This window comes from Ambystoma mexicanum, chromosome 12, assembly GCF_040938575.1.
Source record: "Ambystoma mexicanum isolate Mex_15411 chromosome 12, UKY_AmexF1_1, whole genome shotgun sequence".
In the NCBI taxonomy this organism is placed as follows: Eukaryota; Metazoa; Chordata; class Amphibia; order Caudata; family Ambystomatidae; genus Ambystoma; species Ambystoma mexicanum.
In genome coordinates, this window is record NC_090936.1 from 671,435,871 (window position 1) to 671,455,290 (window position 19,420).

Genomic DNA, 19,420 nt, shown 5'->3' on the forward strand with positions numbered 1-19,420 from the left:
GTATTTAAAGGAAGAGGTTACTCCTCACGAAGGCTGGGGGGGCGGATCCTCGTTCCAGGAAGAGCCTTTAAAATAAAAACAAAATACACTTAATTGGAAGAGGAAAAAATAAATATCCAACTAATTCCACTGGTCAAGATACCAAAGGAGACCAAAGGAGCAAAGCGTGTTCAGAGACGTAATCACCTTCTTTTCTGTTTGTTGTAAATCAGGCACACGAGGTGTCACCAGAAAAGACGTCCTCCTCCTTGGTAAAATGCTGTGTTAGTACGAGCGAGTAAGAAGGAAACAAAGTATCCAAAGAGCCAGCGTGCAAGAGATTCCAGCACCTACAGCAAACAGTACTTAGCTGTACTTGTTTAATGTTCTACAAATAGTTATCACAAATAAAAATGCATCACAAAATCATCTAATTGTACATGCACATTCAAAAGCTATATGAACTAAGTTTTTGTTTAATATAAGTCAAGCTTACCCATATTTAAGAGAAATAAATGAACTTACTGCGTGAGATGAAGAATTTTCTTCGGAATACTAGTAAATTTATTCTCATTTAATTTCAGAGTTGTTATTTTAGATGGTAAATTGGGCACCTTACCTGTAATAAAATTAGAAAAAAATACTTTCTCAATTTTCACTACATAATAAAATGAATACATGCTAAACATTCTTAGCACAAATCATGCATTAGAAATGTATATACATATACGTTTTTAGCCTGTTACGGAAATTAACGGCACTTATTATATGGAAGGTTTTCTCCTCTTGAGTTGGCGAAATGCAGCACAAACCATGACAAAGAATTTTTTTGACATACCCCTTTCATTAAGACAAGAGCAAGCCATTGGGAAACCTATTTCACCAGTATCACAAGCTTTTTTCACAGTGATTGACAAACATTCAACACTGTTTAAAACCAATTTGGGACCAGGCGTATGCTCACTGCACAGATTACACATCCGTCCTCTCTACTTCCTCCACATTAATGTCAAGTGTTAGATACACATTTAAACATTAGTCCATACCCCTTTAAATCCTCACATATAGCATGTCTGGCCATGTGTCCAAAAATATTGCTTACTGCTAACTGCAGTCATACCTTCAACATATTTGGGCACTAAACAAGCTTTTATGTAAACTATTCTGCTCATTTATACACAAGGGTTTACCCTTACTTTTTTGATTACAGGGCCCTCACTCGAAATGCAGGGAGCAAATATCAGGAAAACAACAAGCAAGTGTTAGGCTATTCCTCCCTTTGCTGCACAGTACTTCTAATTTTCGTTCGTCATAAAAATCAATTTATTCAAGAACAAATCACAACAGAAGGTGTTGTACACATTACAAACAAAACCTTTTCACGACCAATAGCAGCAAATCTAGACGTCTTCACACAAGTAGGCACACAAGATTTTGCATACTCGTTAAAGTGCATAAGTGCAAGAAAAGTGCAACAGAATGGAGTTAGTGCAATAAAGTGCTATTTATAAACTCTGAGGATCAGGCGCTTCTCCAGGCAGAGAGTTGGTGGTAGATCTCTCTCCTCTGCAGGTGCCTCCCTCTGGAATGGCCTCCCTGCCCCTCTCAAACTTGAGCCCGACTACCTGAGGTTCCGGAAGCAGCTCAAGACCTTCTGTAAAGGAGGCATGGTATCGCAAGCGAAGACTGATACAAGAGATGCAAGGTTCAATGGTGTTTATTCAACTTGGAAAAAACTATCTGGCCCTTTATCTAAAGATGGCAGCATGCTCAACCATCAAATAATAAATAACAGTCCTAGCCATGTCTGTCAAAATAAAGTGGCCTATCCTAAATAAACCTATTGCCTGCCCTTACGCTATTACGATAAATGGGTGTATGTAAAGGAAAATCAGTTATAACATAAAAGATCAAGATGGCTGAGTCAGCTCCACTCCCCACGTTGGACAGCACTGAGTAAGGAAGCCCCTGTAGACAGGATGACACAAACGGTCTCAGTTCAAAAAAATTATTTCACAGTTCAACAAAAAGTTCCCAATTCAACAAAAAGTTCACGTAGGTCTCCCTCCATCAGGCTCAAACCTCTCAAAGATTTAACAGTTCACATAGGTCTCCCTCAGCCGAGTTCAGACCGCTCAATCACAGCACTTGCAGGGGTTCTCTTGCACAAGCTTAATTCACATTGATCAGGGGTTCCCCTCCCCCGAACTTATCACACTTCTGGTCTGCCTCAATCAGGCAAAGACCTTTTACTGATGTCGAAGACTTTCGAATGTGCTATAGACCTCCGCAGGACCAATTTGACTTTCTCAATTTACACTACACTAGAAGTGTAAACAGAAGTGGGCAAGAGGAAGCTCTACTCTGGTTAAACATTGCCTGGACTCTGAAGTAATTCAGTGCTTGCTTTGAGGCGCTTGCTTTCCTAGACTCTTGCTCTCTTGGACTTGCTTGTGCTACCTCTCGTAATCAGATTTTTTTTGTTTTGTTCTTTTCTCTCCATGTACTTAGTTGCCGCCCTGCTGCTTTGCCACGCCCACCGACCACCCTACTTCAACTACATGCACGCGCACAGGTGCGGGCACAAGGGAAATGAGAACAGAAGTGCTGTTTGGCTGTTCGGATGAGCGGGGCACGGGGTCACATTGAACACTTCAACATTTAAATTCGAACTTATATCTTTCTAGTATTTTTGTTGGTATTATGTTTATGGCCGGCACCCGGTGAATTGCGTCTGCTACGTTAGAGACTCTAGCCATTTATTCTCTGCCTTTGCATTTTATGTGATTGCGCGAAAGCAAGTGCCTACCTTTGTTGATCTACTTGCATTATTGGTATTCTACTTCACATACATGTTAAGATAAATTCAGAGTTTCTGTTTGTACTGACGAAATCCGCCTTACGGCGGGGTGGAGACAGGGGGTCTGTGTATGTTCGTAAAGTTTTTATTCAAGACTGTTGCGCCTGTTAATCTCAGTGTTAATACAACTGCCGGACCAATGGCCGTTTGAATTGGGCCAGTTTTTTGCAACTATTAACGGCATGTTTGGAAATACTGTCTAGTAAAACAGTCAAACTGTTATTCAGGTCTGCTTTCTCTACCGTCAATGTGTAGCTTATTACTGAGTTGTTGCCTGCGCCATAGGACACCTGAGAAAATCTAACTGATAATTTCTTCCCTCTAGTCTCTGAACTTTCTACTTGTATTTGATTGTTCGATTTGCCTACTTTGGGCTGGTTTTTGGCCGCCTTGCCCACTTTTTGCACGTGTAAGGTGTGGACTATGGTTGGTAGCCTCAGAAGTGGCAGACTCTGTAATAAATTGGAGCAAACCTGCCACTATGTCTTCGTCATCTCTGCAGTCTCTACCTACCCCATTGAAGGCTGTTATACCTACAAAGCTGCAAAGATGTTCTTCTTTGCCTTCTTTTCCACAATACGAACCCCCTTTGACTAAGGACTCTAATGGCATCACGGATGACTCCATCTTTCATGATGCTGCCAGGCTCATATGCACTCTCAAATCCACCTACCCGTGGAGGTCCCACATGACTTGCAAATTTATTCGATCCAAATGGCTTGTGATTTTGATATTTCACCACAAAAGAGCTTTTTAAGTATGCGCGAGCACTCGCACCCTTCTTTTTCTGGTCCATCCGTTGAGCATGCTAATGCTCCAACACCAGAGTTTTCAATCTTGGTGCCCGTTGTGATGACTGAACTTGGGAAGAGAGTTTGTCTCTCATTGGGCCCTTCTACACCTGTGGCTGCATCTGCGGTTGGGATTGAAAATGTACATTAGCACCATCAGAGGACTGGTGGGTTAACAGGGATGGCTTTCAATGGCTTGCACTATATGTTACACCCCTCAGCAAGCACTCCTAAGACCAGTGCCTGCCTTATCCTGCAAGCCAATCAGCACTGTCCACAACCCTTTCCCATTTCAAACACTGAACACAATTTAAGTAATGGGAACGATTCCTCTTCGCTTTCTGCTCCCAATAATGGTCACTTAATCCATGACCCTCAGAGTCTTGAAACATCTTTCCCTGTATTAACAAGGATTTTTAATTGGCTCGATAAGGGTCATGACTTCACCCGCTACGAGCTTAGAGATATTAAAACATCAATGTCTGAGATCCTATTTAAGCTTCACAAGCTTGAGGGATTTACGTGTGCTGAATCTGCCATCATGGCCCATAACCCTTCCAAAACACTTTATCCTCTGAGTGAGCCTTCATGTTCCTCCAGCTCACAAAAGTGAGCCTTTAAGTTGTTCTAAATCCACCCAAACCCTTTGTGTTGAAAAAGGACAGCACTTATCTCCCGTGTTCCTATTCACAAGTTCTTGTTAATTCTCCTGAAACCCTTCCCAGCTGCCAAAATGATTATCTGCAGTTATGTCAAATTGCATCTACCAATGCAGAAAACATTCTACTGCTACAGGCATTATGCCACAAGTTTTCTACCTTGCTAATGAGTGATCTTCCTAACTCTGTTGTGCAACCACAAGATCTGACCATAGAGGTGGTTTCTACTTCCAAACAGCCTGACAGCCCATCTGCTCTAACATGCATCATTGAACAAGAAGCGGGCAGGCTGCATATTGCGGAAGAGTCGCATGCTGCCTCGGTTGAGGCCACCAAAATCAGTTCTTCTAATCAGTTTACCTCACGCAAAGAAAAATGTCTATATCTTTGGGCATTGAAAAGAGAGGCTCTCAGACAGGCATCCAAACCAGCCGCTGTCAAAAAATCCAAAAACATAACATTGAACAACATGACAAGGTCTCAACTCACATATCCAAAACACTTCTAATGTATCGCAGGACGAGATGATCATTGATCTTACTCAGCTCAGTGAAGAGAGCAAGGTTGCCCTCGAACTGAAGCCTACCTCCAATGAGCTAGGAGACTTGCCTACCGCAAAGGCGGAACAAAAAAATATCTATGCCCAAAGCTACTCTAAAGAAGACTGGAGTAAAAATAAAATGTGAATGAAAACTCGTATAACCATGAAACCGCTCAGGCCGCTACCGACCATGTAAATCAGGCGTGTGAGGAGGACACCGCAGTGAATCCACCTACTGGTTTGATTGTAACCCGGCAGACTCAGTTGTCTAGATTCCATGCACAGACATCTAATAAAGAAATCTAACATGTGTGCTATCCTGAGAACTGTACCAACTGTTCTACCAGTTGTTCCACCCACAACGGTCCTCCTGTTCCTTGGGTTGACTCTTCTTGTAACAGATAGATCAAAGATTATTCCAACTGCTACACTGCCATCTGTATCTCTGCCAGATGTCTTCCAAATCCCCCGCAATAATGTGGAGGGCTCCCAATCGGGACCCATTACAAATTGTCTTCAACAAGAAGCAGTGGTTAAATTGGAGGAGAAACTTTCTTCCATTGTTCCTCCTATGGACGAATATACGGCTGAGAAGTCCAATATCGGCTGGCTAGGTGCTGTTGCTATTAATGGTGGGCAAAGTATCAATCGTTCCTTTATCCTCTGCGCTTTTCATAATATACCTGCACTCAGGAGCCTAAACTCCCAAGACATTGAATGGATCATGCTTACTGTCAAAAACAATCGCATGATCTGAGAGTTCCAGTCCCCTATCATAACTAAATTAGTATGGGCACACAAATTGGACTTTAGTCTTCTTGGCTTAACACCCCACTTATTTAAATCTAAAGCCGACGCTATTAGCTTTGTAGAAACTTATGAGAAGACTTCTGTCAAACCTTTTGCTATAACTTCTATGTTGTCTACTCTGACTTTTCCCGATCCTGCGGTGATCTCACAACTTGCAGCCCTATCAAATGTTTAACGACTGGTCTTGGTTTACACCTCTGGCCAATAGTCTTAATGAGGTCAAGGTGTCCAACTCATCAGCGCAGCTCACTATTCTTATCGTTTGCCTCGAGGAATTCATGCAGTTTTTCAAATTTTTGTTCCTGGCTGCATTTAGCAGCACCTTCCATGCAATTTGCTGTCATTTTATGCCAGGAAACAATGAAATGTCAAAGCTTTCACATAGCAGATTACACTACTCATTTTGTTGCGGCTGAAAGGGGTCACATTGGAAGGCCATTTGGTGGCCTTGCAATTGCTTAATAACGGGTTGCTGGCCACGTCCAAAATTCTTATGACCTGCACTGACCTCCTTGCCATTGTGGCAACTTTTACTGCTGCGCCTAGTTTCCTATATTTGATTGTTTCCTTATATTGGAACCCGGCTCAGCAACAGCTTGCACATATTCTTTCATCCCTCTCCACGGATTTTGAAGAGGCTCTTCTGCTTGATCCCGATTGTAGGATCATTTTAGGTGGTAATTTTAACTCTTGTTGTTTACCCTCACCCTCCTCCTCCACATTTACTCATTCCTGTGTCCTTACCTCAACGCCCATCTTTAGGGGCGAGCAATGGACTGAATATTTAGCTTCATGGGATATTTATATCTTAGATTTTGATTCACAAGCATTATCTTTTACTTGGCACAGTGGTAGCAAAGTTTCTTGTATTGATTTATTTGCTATATCCTCTAATTTACTCAGGTTCTGCAAACCGGTAATCACTACCAACCTTGGTTTGGGGGATCATCTAATGATATCCACTGTGATTGAACATGCTATCTCTTCTTTGTCTATTACTCCTACACTAGCCTTAATTGAACGTGATCGGGCTTGCCATTCTTTACGCTGGAATCCCTATCTATGCGACAAATTAAATAGGATTGCCAAACAGCTGAGAGATGAAGGCATAGGGGGCATCTCTACTTTATCTACTCCCATAGTAGTTGACAGAGTCGCATACACGATTAACTCCATGCTTGGCAAATTAGTGCAAAATCAAGCAGCCTCGACTCATGTACAGGTTTATCCTTACAGTATGGAGATCCGAGCGTTAAAACGTGCAAAAAATCTGGCTTTAAGTAACTTGAAATCTTGAAATTTATCGTTAGTCTCCTTTCTCAAGAAAAAAAAAATCCTCTAATTTTTAAAGACAATCCTGTTTAAAAATTAAACATTGCAAAACTATAGATTTCTCAAAATAATGCCCTCAGGGCCGCCACAGGTCTCTCACGCAGAGACCACATCTCAGGACTCAGGAGACAGGTCCATTGGCTTCCAATTAAGCAGAGAATCATCTTCAAGACCTTGGCCCTTACCCACAAGTGCCTCCATCATCTCGCCCCTCCCTACCTGGCCCAGAGGATCACCAAACCTCTCTCCTCCAGGCCTGCTAGAACACCATACACTAACCTGATCACCATCCCCAAAACCCACAAAATGCACGCCGGTGGGAGTAGCTTCCCCACTCAGGCTGCGTACATCTGTAATGCCCTACCCCCACACATCAGGAGCATTGACTCCCACACAGCCTTCCGTAAAGTGATCAAAACCAGGCTCTTTGTTTGAATATATTGTGCTAAACTGATTTGACCACTGCTGCGCCTGTAACCATGCAGTATGTCACTCCTATGTTGTAGAAACCTTTACTATATTCAAGAACCCTCTGTGGGTGGCATTCATGTAACCCATAATCAAGCCTTCTTAAGCTCATTTTAGCGCCTCGATGCCCGTGGACTGCAGTGCGCTTTACAAATCTAAATAAATAAATCATCTTTATATTCTGACTAACCAAAGGATGATCCATCATTTGTGCAAGAATGACAGACGATCTATATGTACTATGCTAAGAGATGACTCAATAAAATGTGATAATGAATTATCTCCTTCCATTTCTGCAGATCAGTGGATCTGTTACTTTATCCATACATTTCAAATACCTGCCAATTTTATTGATATATCAACTTCTAACTCCCTTAGGCGAAATTCCATTCTATCCCCTTGGTCTGTTGTTGACATTGAATGGGCAATTTCAAGCTTAAATCACTCGAAAGCCCCCGGATCTGACGGTATACCGCCTTGTGTCTTATAACGGGATCCTAGCTTTGGGCTCAAATCTTGAAAACTAAATTTGATAATATTTACATATCCTCAACCATTCCATCATCTTGGCTTCAATCGATTATTGGGCCTATCATTAAAATAGAGGGTCAGAAACTACACCAACCGTTCCTTACAGGAGGTTTCCAGTTATCAAACATTTTAACTCCCATGCAACCAACACAGGTAGTACTGGAATCTTGAGGTATAGGGAGAGTGACTAATATCCCTTTTAGGGACCTTGTGTCCTCTAAGAGGGGGCCACCACCAGTGGGATCCCACTTGCCCTGTCCCCCATAGGGGGTGTTAAGCTGAGTAGGCTTACATCCCTAGTCCCAAAGAGGCTGGTTCCTCTTTGGGGTGAGGGGATGAATTCCCTGGATTTGTCACAATATGGTCTCAGTCTTATATCCAGTCTTCTGTATTTAATTGAAAATAACTTTATAAACTAAACAGCACAAATAAACTTTGTGAGCATTCTGAAACTTCACCTCCCGGGAATTCTTAATTATTCTGTCAATTAGAGATTAATACCAATGATCTACACTCTGTCAGCATTTTTAGGTACAACAATTCCATGTTCATACAGTCTATAAGGGGACCATTTAATTTCTGTTTTTCAGAAGCAAGGACCATTTATTGCTCTTGTAGCTCTCCTTTTCTGGACATTAGCTCTGCTAGGAACATAAGGCTGCAGCAAGTACTCAACATATATATTCATGCCCATGTTGGCTGCAAAGAAAAAGATCTCCAATCATGATGCAAACCTTTCTTGCACTCTAGCCGTTAAGGGTAGCCAAGATGCATAAAACCATACCCATAGGAGTCATCAATTTATATTATTTATAAACAAATGCTCTTTTTACATGGACTTTCACATACATCACCCAGGTACATCATTTTAGCAAAATGTTAAGGGCATCTTAAGTGATGTCTGTGTCTTCACCAGAGCCAGTCCTGCCCCAGAAGTTGTGAGAGGGCCCCAAGCTCTGTTACCCCTGATTGTGTGCCATGCTGCTTGTACCACGGTCACCTATTGACGACTGTTCTGGACAGAATTCTGTTTCTATTCTTGTAGGACTACCTGTCCCAGAAGAGATTGAGAGAGTGCACCGTTGAGGGAGGGCATGTTTGCTGGAGTGTGTGGAGGATGCTCAGTGTAGTACAGCAGGATAAGTTAGGGAGGGTGATTGAGGGAGTGAAAGAAATTAAAAGGGGAGAGTAAAGTGGAGATGGAAGAGAAGGGGAGAAAGGAGAGTATTGGAGATAGGAGAATAGAGAGCAATAAAGAAGAATGGAGAAAGTGTGCAGACATCAATGTGACAGAGAATGAGAAAACCAGAGGGGGTGAGGCAGAATGGGAATGGGAGATTCAAAGTAAAATAGAGGTAGTAGAAACACCAGGGAAATGAACAAGAGGGACTGAGTGACCAGGGTGACCTGAACTGGGCAAGGGGAACAGCCCAGGAACACGAACGAGAACTACTTCCATCTTATTCCCTGGGAAACGTCAGGATAGGGTATCACCTAGAAAAACCCTGGTGGGGGAGAGAAAAGGCTAAGGGCTTTAGGCCCTCATTCTAGTCAGAACATTAGATATTAGGAGCTACATCATATCAGTACCCAAACTGGGGTTGAGGAATGCCCGGCTTAAGGAGACAGGACACCAACGGGAGATGAGGGTGGGGCCATCCCTTAGTGTGTCGCAGTTCAGCTTGCTGCCATAATCTCTTGCTTGTCAAGTTTGAAATAAATAACCTTGAACCTATCTGTCGCTTGGATATTTTTAAGGCCATTTGTGGCATCACTCACACGATAGCACAACAGAACGTGACATCACATGGCTTGTAACCTTAATTGCCACTGGAAATGCTGCAACATGGCCTTTGACCTTGATGCTATCATAGGAAGGAACATCACTGCTGCACCAAACAGGTTGTAGGTCAAATGGTCGAATCTAAATGGTCGACAGGACAAATGGTCGACACCAAAAGGTCGACAGGTCAAATGATCACATTTTTTTTTTCAATTATTTTTTTTGAGGGCGTCCCCCCCCCCCCCCCAACACCCTTTTTTTTGCTAAAAACCCCTTTTTTTCCCTAAACAAAAACCTAAAAAAATATATATAACTAAAAAAAAAATTCGATCATTTGTCCTGTCGACCAAATTGTGTCGACCATTTGACTAGACACCCACCAAACATACAATATGTGCAAATCAATAAAAGGATAGTTTCTTTAGTAGACACAAATGTACTGTGATTACCAATCGTATATTAACGTGGGTAATGCCTTGATATACCTACAAACTACCCAAAAGAAACATCATAGGTGAGGGTTAATGCCTCTACATACCAGTACATTGCAGCCTTATATAGCGGGATACTGCCATCATAAGCCAGTTATAGCCTCACACGCCAATTATGTAGTCTTCCTATGCAAAGTATAGCCTCCTGTACCCAGGCACTGCCATCATTTCACAAACACAGTCTTACTTGCACCTCAGGTTCTTATAAAGAACCTGTGCCTCAGTGTCAGATGGTTCAGGAGTATTGTGCACACAGAGTACCATCGCTAGTCAAGGTGCAACAAAGTTAACATATGGGACACACGTATCTTATTTAATGTATTGCAAATGTGTATACAGTACTAGATAAAAGAGCACTACAACTTCTAAGCGCTGGAGTATTAGTTGTCAATGTTACCCCAATTTAATGATATTCAGGTTATCAATGTTGGATTCATAGATGTAGTTTTAGGGGTGGGGGGTGTTTGCCACCAACTTTTGTGGTACACCATTTTGTCTCCCTCATTTGGCAGGGCCCCCTTTCCTTTAGATGTCATGTCCCCCCAACATTTTCAGCAGTTACTCCACTGGTGGGAATGATTAAGAGCTAAGATTCCATCATATGACTGCACAATGTGCACAGCCACTTAACCCTCTCACCTGCTTGCTTATAAACATGTACTGCTCCATAAAGCACTGCTTTATAAGTAGCTGTGATGAATATGGTGACCTCACTACTTTCCCTGAGGCAGCTTCCTCCTATGTGGCCAGGGGATGGCAGCAGCTACCTGATCCAAATCCTGGGGGGCTTTATGAGGGAGGACCACCTGGGGGAGGTATACCTTGGGGAAATAGTGAGGTAATGGTAAGAAGAAACCACATACCCCACTTTTCCTTTTAGGGATGTTCCCTCGATTCCCCAAACTGTAATGGCATATTGTCAGAACCCTCCTCAACTTTTTAGTGGATATACTTTTATTTTCCCCTAGCATACCAGTAGGAACCACATGCTAGCCACTAACAAGAGGACGAGAACAGGAGTCGGGAAGGCTACTTCTAGTGGAACTCAACATTCATTTCTCCAATACCATTTCAGAGGAAGACCCATAACCACTAACATGAGGAAGAGACTAGGAATAGTAGAGACTACTCCCAATAAAGCCCAGCCTTTAATTCCACAATACCATACAAGAAGAAACTCCACGGCCACTGACGCGAGGAAGAATGGCAGAATAGTGATGACTATTGGGACAGAGTATCAATTGCAATGGTCTAGTTGTTGGAGAAGAAATAGCCGAGCCGGAAAGTTTAAATACAACCCAAACTCAGCTGAAGGAGGTCAAGGCAGTCACAGGAAGAAGCAGAAGAGAGTGCTGCAGACGGGTTTGCCTGAAGTCAGGAACACTTCCGAATACGAAACAGAGTAAAGATGCACTGTGGCAAAGAGGAGAGAAGCCAACGAGCCCTCCGGAAGGTGGGAAAAAGGTGCTGATGGTTTACTGCAGAGAAGGGAACCGATGTGGGAACCGTGCACCGAAGGAACAAGTACGGCGACAAGAGTGCGCTTGTGCAGGCGCTCACAGAGCCAATTCAGCAGAGCCAACGAAGAAGAAACGATGCCAGAGGCATCCAGTGAATCCTGGGAAATTGAAAGGGTTGCTGGTGTACCAATATCATTACTCAGAGGCGAACCGAAGTAACAAGAATAAAGGGAAGCCCATAGCTATTCAAGAACGTAATATAAATACATGGGAAGGCAGATGGTGTAAACAACTATAGCACTTCTTGAAAACAAAGCAAGAAAGCAACAGGAAATCCATTAAACAGATTAAAATATTTGTCCAGCAAATTGTAAATTGAGCAATAAAGTCATACCTGAAGGAATAGGTAACTCTGTAATCAAGTCGTGGCTGGGGAACATATCCGGTGAAGACAAGGGTGTATTAAATGGTGTATAAACTGTTAAAAGGAAAAGCAATATATGAACTGTGATGTGATGAGAGAAGAAGTTAAAGAAAAGCAAGAAAGTTTTGAAGTGTGAATTGTGAACTAAGTGCTGAAAGGAAAGGCCCCAAGAATAAAAGTGTCTTTGAAACTGGAAATAAAGAGAACCCTTGGGGAAGGGAGTAAGTCCTGCAAGCTACGTGAATGCTCAGTAGGGGAGACAAAAGTCCTCTTGGAAACTTGGTGGTTCCTTTTCAAATTGGATGTTGAATGCAAAGAACGCAGGAAAGGAGTTCATTTCTAGAACTTTTGTCTATGACGAAATCCTTTTGTTGCATTTTGTATTTTTGTGTTGAACTTTGACTACTTTTGAATACTTTAAGAAGACCAGGAATATTACCCTTTGCACTTTATAGTTGTACATACTAATTTGATGGTGGTGGAATCTAATCTAATTTCCCACCTGTACCTCACAAACTTTTTGCCTGGCCCCCTCTGCATCTTTCTTCTGTTTTAATGTTATGTATAGTCTGTCAGCGCTCTGAGGCCTGCAGGCGAGTTGGCGCTTTATAAAAATCCTATAGGGGATACAGCCATTTCATTACGAGTATTGTCTAAGAAGTCTGAATTAGATGACTGGATTGACAATTTTGCACATCTGGAAGATCTGAAACGCTAAAAATGTGTTCAACACATGAGATACACCTTTAAGAAGCCGTTACCATGCCTGTCTCTTTGCCCTTCACCTCGCCTGAGACGATTTATCCTCTTGCTGAGGCATGACCAGTTACCGGTACTGGCCATCAGCGGTATTATGAATAATCTTATTAAATCAGAATGCTTCTGCCGGCTCTGTATGAATAGATCTGATACTGAAACTGGTAAACATGTCTTAACTAGATGTCCTGCTATGCTAAAAACTTACTCAACATGTTATGCTGATTTTGTTCATAGAATGGACCACATAAGCAGCAATGACTTTTGGTTAAGGGCGATTAACGCAATTGGGATGAAACTTTATATTGCAATGTATAACGTATGGTTGACTGTAGAGAAACTACTGGATATAACTATGTAGATGCTTTGCTGCTTTAATCTATCGGTGGGTCAAAGCCTCACTTACGAATCAATAGGTGTCTGTACTAGCAATTTGTCTTTTAGAGTCTCTAGAATGTGAAATTGCCGTAAATAAGAAATGAACATCGGTGAACAAAGATCAATGCCAATGTACTGTTCACACATCATTTGATAGAATTCTCTTGATTTCTGGTGTATTGAAAATCTTTTTTACTTACTATTGTTTTTGCTTTCTCTTAATTGTCATTCTTAATGATAGTCTTTTTTTATATGTTTTATGAAGCCACAATAGTATTTACTTTCTGTAATTTGTATTTATTTAATGAAAAGTGAAAAGCTTATATTACATAACTATAGCTACAACACAAATAAATAAATAAAAATCCCATAGAGTACAGTTTAAAGTGCGAGGGCCACAATAGGATTACAGACACATGACTTCATTTATTTGGACATCTTGACATTGACAGACTCATTAGCTTTTGGTTGAGGTAGGGAAATTCCTCCTTGATTAGGGATAGTGGGGCATTTTCCAACCCTTTTTCATTTTAATAAAAGTTTTTTGCCACAAACATGGCTCCTCTGTGTCCGTGTCTCAATCCTGGCTCCTCACATGCCTTGTTCTTTAAGATTAAGAATGATTAAATATGTGTTATTGTACCACTTATTTATTTGTAGATGCAGATAGGGAGCAGGTGCAAGTGGATCTTGGCCACCTGGCCCTGGCCCCCTCACCTGGTGCCTTCCTGGTTGCTGCTCTTTTTCCCTACTTATGGAGCCCTCCAGCCTCTTTTCCTTTGTAGATGGGGAGCAGGTCCAACTGGATCTTGGCTACATGGCCTAAGCCCCACCCACCTGGTGCCTTCCTGGTTGTCGATCTTTTTCCCTACTTAAGTAGCCCTTCAGCCTCTATTCCTTTGCAGATGGGGAGCAGGTGCAAGTGGATCTTGGTCACCTGGCCTAAGCACCACCCACCTCCTTAGCCCTGCCTCTTCCTTTCTGCTCTTAACTCTTAGATCAAGGGTGTCTCTCGGCCGGGTGTCCGAAGCGAAGGGCAGATGGAGAAAAGGGCAATTCCTGTTCAGACCAGGAGGATCCAGGGCTCAAACCCCTGCTCAGACAGCAGGTAAGCATGCACCAACATGTTTAGTCCCTCTGTTCCCACAGGCCATCCCCACCCCTCTGGTCCCCCCCGTGATGTTCCCTTGTGCCCCCCCCCCCTTCTCGCACACAGGTGTTGCCTGCAGGAGTCTGTCCGGATACATTCTGGTTTCACCATCACCGTGTTGTGGCCAATGCTGGATTTGACTTTTATGGACTTCACTGATTCACGCTGTGTCACCTTTTCTCATGGTGGACCTGAATCATGTTGTTCTCATCTTCATCTTGTATCCAGGCTTGCAACATTATGTGTTATATGACTTCTGCAATTGTATTCGCTCTCCCCTCTTGCTTCTCCACACTTTTTGACTGCTTACTCTCTGTTCTCTCCTCCTCTCCCTTTCTCCCTTTTTCCATCTCCTCCCCTAACTTTCTTCTATGCACTTACTCTATCAGAATTGTCCATGGACCTAGTATGATAGCACCCTCGTCTGTCTCCTCCCTTTCCCAGTCTCCCCCCCCCCCCCAGCACTATCTGAAATACCGTCAGGCCTAGTACGATAGTCACTTGCTTTCTTCCTCCCCTCGTTTTCTGCACCGCTCTCCAACATACTGAATAGGAAACAATGCCAGGCATGTCAAATTACCCTATGTTAGATGTTAATAACTTTTCCAGATCCGGTTTCTTTCTTTGCATTCTGATATATTACATTTTATATTCTATATTATAAATGCACAACTACAAGTGCTGGAATGCAAAAAAGAAATAAGTCAGGTACAACAGGAGATCCCTTTGTGAAGACCATTAAAAGCATGTTCTTAATTCCTCTATGTGAATGGTTTAGTGCTGTAATTGGTTATTTTATTGACCATTCTGAAGTGAGGGTCTTTCAGGACTCAAGGTGAGTTTTCTCAAGAAGGTATTTATTTTCAACAAAGAAAGAAGCCCTCCTGCGGCAGATGAATCTCAGCATCAGGAGAGTTGCTCACATATATATACAGCACAGTGGACCCTTCCACAAAACTTGTTTGTTGTGATTTGCTACAGACATGGCAACAACAGCAACATGCAATTTTAAATAGGCCATGAGGACACAACATGTCTATGCATGCAGTTGGCACAAGAACCAAAACAAGTTATTTACCAGGATGTGTATGCCCATAAATTGTAATAGCATCATAACAAGTTCATTAACAGCAGTTACAAATTCTTTTTCAGGCATACCGCACAAATAGCCTTGCGTAGAAAAGTTGTGGATTCTCTAGGCAGATATGTTGCATTAGATGCCAACTTGGAGGCGACTCATCTCGTCCTGATTAATATTTAGGTACTGTACAGAAATGTCGCCCTCATTTGTGCGCCCCCCCAGTCACTGCGACTTTGGAGGCGCACAAAATGAGGGTGACATTTACTGCGCGCAAGCAGAGCAGGGGTTGCGGGGGTGTCGTAAGAAAAAAAAAAGAAAATAAGCACCCTGCGGCATCAGCTCCAACCCACGTTAGTGGGAGGAGCTGACACTGCAGGGATCTGTGAGTGTCGCCCTAAAGGTAAGTGGAGTGGGGGGGCGGGGGTGGGAGGGGTAATGCAGGCCAGGGGAAGCAGGCACAGTGATCCATATGATCACTGTGCCGCGCCGTAACTGGTGTCGGCATTTTCGGCCGTTGCAGTTACGGGGGCGCAGTGATCACATAGATCCGAATATTTATAGTCAAATTGGATCAAGGAAGTTTTTATTTAGAAGTAGATAATTTATTAGGGTCACTCCAGGGAGAGCGTATTATTTTAGGTGGAGACTTTAATCAGGTACCTATGCAGTGTTGCATAGGTCATCTAACAGCCCTATGCAAAGACGAGGGCAGTCGCTTGAGGAACTTAAAGATTTGCTGCAGGCTTGGGACTTGTTGTTCCATGGCGGCTGTTGAAACCTAGCACAAGGCAGTTTAGTTTTTATTCCAGTCCACACAAAAACACCTCTCGTACTGGTTTCTAAGAGACTATTCCCTAATATCCTGGATTCTTCTATTGGTAGTACAGCCATTTCTGATCATGCAGATGTTAGAATGTATGTGCCTTGTTCCTTAGTGAACAAGAATATAAATATTGCTTGGAGATTCAATACTAGGTTGATTTCTGACATAGCGATTAGAGAATCCATTAGAGAGGAACTTACTAATGACATGACTGAAAATAAAAACTCAGTGGAGGATATTTTTGTTTTTTGGGAGGCGCTAAAGGCCACCACCAGACAGAAGCTATTTAGCCTTTCTTCCCCATCTTAGAAAGATTAGAGCCCGTGAAGAAGAGGATTTAGTAAGTTCCCTAAAGAAGCCGAAATAGACTACTGTGAAAACCCATTAGATGATCAAAGGGAGAGAGTATCCCGGGCCAGGCAGCGATTAGATGATTGGTTGACTGAAAAAGCCAAAATGGATTATTTTATGTAAGGCAATTCTACTGGGAGCATGGGGAGAATGCAGGATCAGTAAGGAGAGTATGAATATTGTGTCCATTGTCACGGATGATAATACAGTGTTGACAAAAAATGTGGATATTATGGAAACATTTAGAGCCTTCTATGAGGAATTGTATATGGCGCAGGAATCGGGCACAGAAGCTGAAAAGAAATTAGAGTTTATACAAGGAATTAATTTGCCAGTATTGCAGGACAATGAGATTGAATCCATAGATGCAAAGCCTACCGAAGAAGAACTGTTAATGGCAAATAAGATACCCCTCGGCCTGACAGGTTCCCAGTTGAGTATTACAGTGAATTTAGTGACCTACCATGCCCTATTTTGTTAAATGTCTATTTGGCAATTGTGGAGCGGGGTCGCCTACCAGAGTCCATGCAAATGGCTTCAATCACTATAATCCCTAAACCAGTAAGGGATGTTACTAAGTGCGCAAATTATGGGCCGATCTCTCTGCTTAATAGGGATGTTAAGCTTTTGGCGAAAATATATGCGAGACGACTGGCTCTAATATTACCTCAAATTATTCATGGGAATCAGACTGGTTATATGCAAGGCAGTGATAGCTATGATAACATGCATGAGTTTATGGACGTCATTGATTTTAATAAGGATAAGCATGAACCGTTAATGGCAGTGAGTGCAGACGCAGAGAAGTTCTTCAATCGTGTAAACTGGGCTTATTTAAGGTTTATATTGGAACATCTTTTCTTTGGCCCTGTCTTTATGCGGTTCTTTCATGCGCTATATAGTAGAGCAAAAGCTCAGATTTTAGTGAATGGGACAAAATCTACTGTATTTAATATACAGCGTGGAACCAGTCAGGAATGCCCATTATCTCTTTTGTTTAATATATTTATAGAACCTTTAGCGGCAATACTTTGATTAAATGATAAGATCCAAGGTTTTAAATGTGGCTCTTGCGTGTCTACAGTGCTATTATATGCAGATGATCTCCTCCTGTTTCTTTCAAATCCAGTGTACTCATTTCAGAATGTATTGGAACTATTTAATCATTTTGGCAACATATCAACGTTTACAATTAATATATGCAAGACCAAAATGTTTCCAATTACCCTAATGTGTAACAAAAGTTGTGTTCCTGGAAATGATTTCTGATGTGCTAGAGAAGGATTTGTATGTTTAGGCATCCATGTATCTAAGGATATCACTCATATGCTGGAGAACAACACACGTCTTAAACTCAGGTACATGATTTCAGACTGAAAAAGAGGGGCTATAATCAACCTTACAATATGGGGGAAATTGGCATGATTAAGATAACCATGCTTCCTAAGATTTTATATTTGTTCAGTATGTTGTCTCTTCCTCTTTCAGAGTCTTTGTTGGGAGAAATTAAGAAGGCATGAAGAAACATTTTATGGGTAATTGGAGTTCACCTGGAAATTGCAATGTCAATTCTTTTGCACTCAGTGGAGGAAGGGGGCTTTTGGTTTTCCAGATGTGAGGAAACATCACACTGCTTTCTCTTGAGGAATCTGCATTACTGGGTTAATGACGATTGGGCAGGCATGGAAATGGAGTCTGTCTCACCTATGCCATTGGATTGTCTTCTTACAATGGATTATCGACTTCATCTTGACAAAACGTTCCCTACAGTGTTTCTGAATGGAAACATGCAAATCGCATAACTGAGTCAAAAATCCTGCTATCTCTATGTATTTGGAAGAATCCAGCAATTACGGTTGACAATAAGATGCAGAATTGGTGCAAGTGGCAGCGTGCAGGTATTTGGAAGCTGAAATATGTTCGAGAATATCACATTATTAGAATTTGGCTTCTTGAAATTTAAATCTAAATTACATCATTCAGAAGATCAAAGCATATAGTGCTTTAAAAAAAAATGGACATACGTTTTCTGTCCATTAAATGCCAAGACCCATGACCCTCCTGGCCTATAGGTCATGTTGAAGAACTGACCTCTCTCTGCATCTGTGGTCTACCACCTACTCTGTGCGACCTCTAAAGTGCCCATGGAAATGCCAGAACTAAAAATGTAGGAGTCTGAAATGCATGTGCAGATATCGGATTCCAACTGGTCGATATGTAAAAGCCTGAAGAATTCAAATTGGACCTGAATTTACGTTTTACAAAACAGAGCGTTATAGCCTGTCTGTATTGGTCGAGGTGGAGGAGGTAAGTATGTAAACTTTCACAATCTGATATTTGCTGGAACTGCAAAAAGGAAATTGGAACCAATATACATATGTTTTGGTCTTGTGTGCAAGTATCTCAATACTAATACTGGGAACAAATCCTCTCCCGAATTGAGTTTGTAATCCAGTCAGTACTGCTACATACTCGATTTCTGCAGTCTGGGCATATTCGCAAATGGTTTGAAAATATGAACTGGAGTTAAAATGTGGACATGAAAAGCATTGTTACTGGCTGAGAAACAGATTTTGAAGAAATGGAAGTATAATGGCAAACCCCAACTTGAGGACTGGTTTCAGAGTATGTTGCTATTGGCTGCTAAGGCAAATGTTTCATATGCTAACAAAATTTGGTTGAAGACTATCAATTAATTTAGGGTATTTGGAATCTTATCATGTGTGTTTGAATAATGATCTGCTGGTTTGGC

At 41.9% G+C, this 19,420-nt stretch overlaps 1 protein-coding gene across 1 annotated transcript in view; it reads right to left on the reverse strand.

The window, feature by feature from the left end:
• LRRK2 (leucine rich repeat kinase 2) overlaps positions 1-19,420 on the reverse strand; it is a 2,398,611-nt gene that overhangs the window by 1,322,630 nt on the left and 1,056,561 nt on the right. Inside the window, exon 26 of the mRNA XM_069629211.1 lies at positions 505-598. Within this exon, the coding sequence (XP_069485312.1) occupies positions 505-598 (94 nt within the window). The remainder of the gene's footprint in view (positions 1-504; positions 599-19,420) is intronic.